This window comes from Octopus bimaculoides, chromosome 27, assembly GCF_001194135.2.
Source record: "Octopus bimaculoides isolate UCB-OBI-ISO-001 chromosome 27, ASM119413v2, whole genome shotgun sequence".
Classification (NCBI taxonomy): Eukaryota; Metazoa; Mollusca; class Cephalopoda; order Octopoda; family Octopodidae; genus Octopus; species Octopus bimaculoides.
Window position 1 is genome coordinate 7825907 of NC_069007.1, and position 3096 is coordinate 7829002.

At 36.6% G+C, this 3096-nt stretch overlaps 1 protein-coding gene across 1 annotated transcript in view; it reads right to left on the reverse strand.

Moving 5' to 3' along the window:
* LOC106881252 (aquaporin-11) overlaps positions 1 to 3096 on the reverse strand; it is a 16386-nt gene continuing 13290 nt past the window's right edge. Inside the window, exon 4 of the mRNA XM_052977212.1 lies at positions 1 to 606. Coding sequence (XP_052833172.1) covers positions 428 to 606 — 179 coding nt within the window. The 3' untranslated portion in view covers positions 1 to 427. The remainder of the gene's footprint in view (positions 607 to 3096) is intronic.

The following is a 3096-nucleotide window of genomic DNA, read 5'->3' on the forward strand; positions in this document are numbered from 1 at the left end:
ATTCTTTCTTTTTTTTTTTTATTTATATATTTTTCTCTTTATTCCTCAGTTTCGAATTTCATAAAACATCTTGGAAAAGTTTTCTTTTTCCTGTAAAATCCCCCCTTCCTCTCTCTCTCTTTCTCTTTCTTTCTCTCTCTCTCTCTCTCTGCCTTTCCTAATATTGTCTCATTCTTTCTTTCTCTCTCTTCCTCTCTTTTTCTCTCTCTCTCTCTTTCTTTCTATCTTTCTCTGCCTAACTCCCCTAACATTCTCTCACCCTCTCTATTTTCTCTCTCTCTCTCTCTCTTTATCTATCTTTCTCTCTCTCACACACTCACACTCACACTCACATCTCAAGCCTTTTGTTTTATTGTTGTTACATCGCTGTTTTTCTTTATTCCTTTTTCTTCTTTCTTATTTTCTTTTTCTCTCCTATTCTTCCAGTTCAGACCAGCATACCCTGGTTGATACGTATATATTTATCAAGTATAACACCACACAAACAACCCAAGAAGGGTCCTGCCCAGTAGACTAAGATGTGCTCCCACATTTCGGTTCCTTTGCATCCGAGCATGTGACCAGTTGCCATAGCGGGGTTGAAGTACATTCCAGTTAAACTGACCCCTGAAATATAAATATAAAAATATATATTACATATATACAGGGTGTGTAACATATTTGAGGGCAGATTTAGTGTTATAAAAAGACAGATATATAATAACAGGATAAAAATAAACCTTCTTTTCTATAATGTTATTCGATAAAGCCACCTTCAGCTTCAACAACTGCTTCTATATGAGATCTAAATCATCTCCATGCTCGAATCAAGTGGTCCTGGTTCATTTTGGACACTATTTTGACTATGGCAGCTTTCAAAGAAATCTTTGGTGTTGTGGGCGTGTTCATTGACCTCTCTCTCAACAATGCTCCACATGTAGTAGTCTGATGGATTGAGATCTGGGGAATTAGGAGGCCAAATGTTAGGGGTTATGTGATCATGAAAATTTTCTACCATCCATTCCTGTGTTACTAGAGCCATGTGTGATGGTGCAGAGTCTTACTGGAACACATATGGCCTTCCATTGCATACACTGTCTATCCAGGGCTTAACAATTATTTCCAGAATCTCAATGCAGACGGCAGAGTTAATTCTAAAGCCTTGTGGAAAGAAGTAAGGAGGCATCACATGTCCTTCATTGCTGACAACCCCTAAAACCATGACAGTTGCAGGAAATTTTGTGTGCATAACACTTGGAACTTCAGAAGGGTTTGCCCATAATCATTTGTTATTTCTTCTGTTAACTTTTTGATCTTGATCGAAGTTTTTCTCGTTTGAGAAAAACCAAATCAAATCTTCACCTGCTGGATTTTTCAACTTGTTTAAAAACCTTTTAGATCTGATGTAGTAATTTTCTTTTGCTTTTTCTGACAAATTGACCTTTCCTCATCATAAAAGACTTATAGCTGTTATCTTCATGGACAACATTTCTGACTGTTCCTTCTGACACATTGAGATCTTTTGCAATTGACCTCATGGACTTTCTGGGATTGTAATCGATGGTATTTTGCTAATAATAATAATAATAATAATAATAATAATAATAATAATAATAATAATAATAATCCTTTCTACTAAAGACACAATGCCTGACCTTTCGTGGGAGGTACTAGTCGATTACATCGAAACCAATGTTTTACTGGTACTTAATTTATCGACCCAAAAGGATGAAAGGCAAAGTCAACCACAGCTGAATTTGAACTCAGAACGTAAAGGCATACGAAATGCCGCTAAGCATTTCGCCCAGCATGCAACGATTCTGCCGGCTCACCGTCTAATAATAATAATAATAATAATCCGAAACCTGATGTCAACCGGCTGTACTTGAGGAAAGACTAGGGTGGAAGAGGCTTAATGACAGTAGAAGAATGTGTACAGATGGAAAGAAAAAGTCTAGTAGAATAGTTACAGAGCAGCACAGAAAAATCTACCAATGACAGTTAATAAAGAAAAGGTGATGTAATGGGAGAAAAAGGCAAGAATGAAATACAAAGAGAGCATGTCAGAGAGATGGAAGAGAAACTTCTGCATGGCCAATTTTAGGGAGCCACTGAAGATGTATGTGGAACAAAATCCTGGGCTTGGTTAAAAGAATGGCAATTAAAAATAAAATAAAAACAGAAAGCCTAATTGTAGCAGCCTAAGCGATAAAGAAAGCAACTTGTGAAAAAATATATATGGAGAGCCTGTGGAACTTGGAACGACACACTTTGTAGGAAAAGGCTCCAAGCTGGTACAAGAAGAATATAAGAAATGGAGGCACGACCAGGTTGTAAGAGTTTTACACTGGAAACTGTGCCAGAAATGGGGATTTGTAGCTGGAAACACATGGTACAATCATTGAGTCGAAAGAGTACTGGAATCGGAGAAATGTGAGATTTTGTGGGACTTTCCTATTCAAACGGACAAGAAGTTAGAAAATAACAGACCGGACATAATGATAATAGATAAGGAAAAACGAAGTTATTTACTAATCGACCCATCATGTCCGTTTGATTCTAGGATCGTAAATACAGGACAAAAAGCAAAAAATACAATCACTTAAGATTTGAAATAAGAAGAATTTGGAGCATGAGAACAGTAAAGGTTGAGCCTATAATAATTGGTATGTTGGGAACACTAAGGAAAGATATAGACAAAAGGTTGAAGGAGATTGGAATAGAATACTCAGTAGAGCTCCTACAGTAAGTTTGTCTTTTAAGGACAACATGGATTATCAGGAGGGATCTAAGCACTTGAAAGACAGCTGAAAACTTGTGGACAACTAAGGTTTCAGGTAGTAACCCGCTACCTACATAAATCCTACCAGGAATAAGACCGAAGTTGAGCCAAACCCAAATAAGAATAATAATGGTGATGATGATGATGATGATGATGACAATTTCTTTGCCACAGAGGGTGAAGGGTGAGGCAGGACAATACAAAGGCAGACATAAAGTGTGGAGGTTTACATAAAACGAAATGACTTTTTAAAAACTTTAAAGTAAAATAAAAAAATTTTAAATGTAAACACGGTTTACAATAAAACAAAGGTGAGTATACATAGTATACAACAG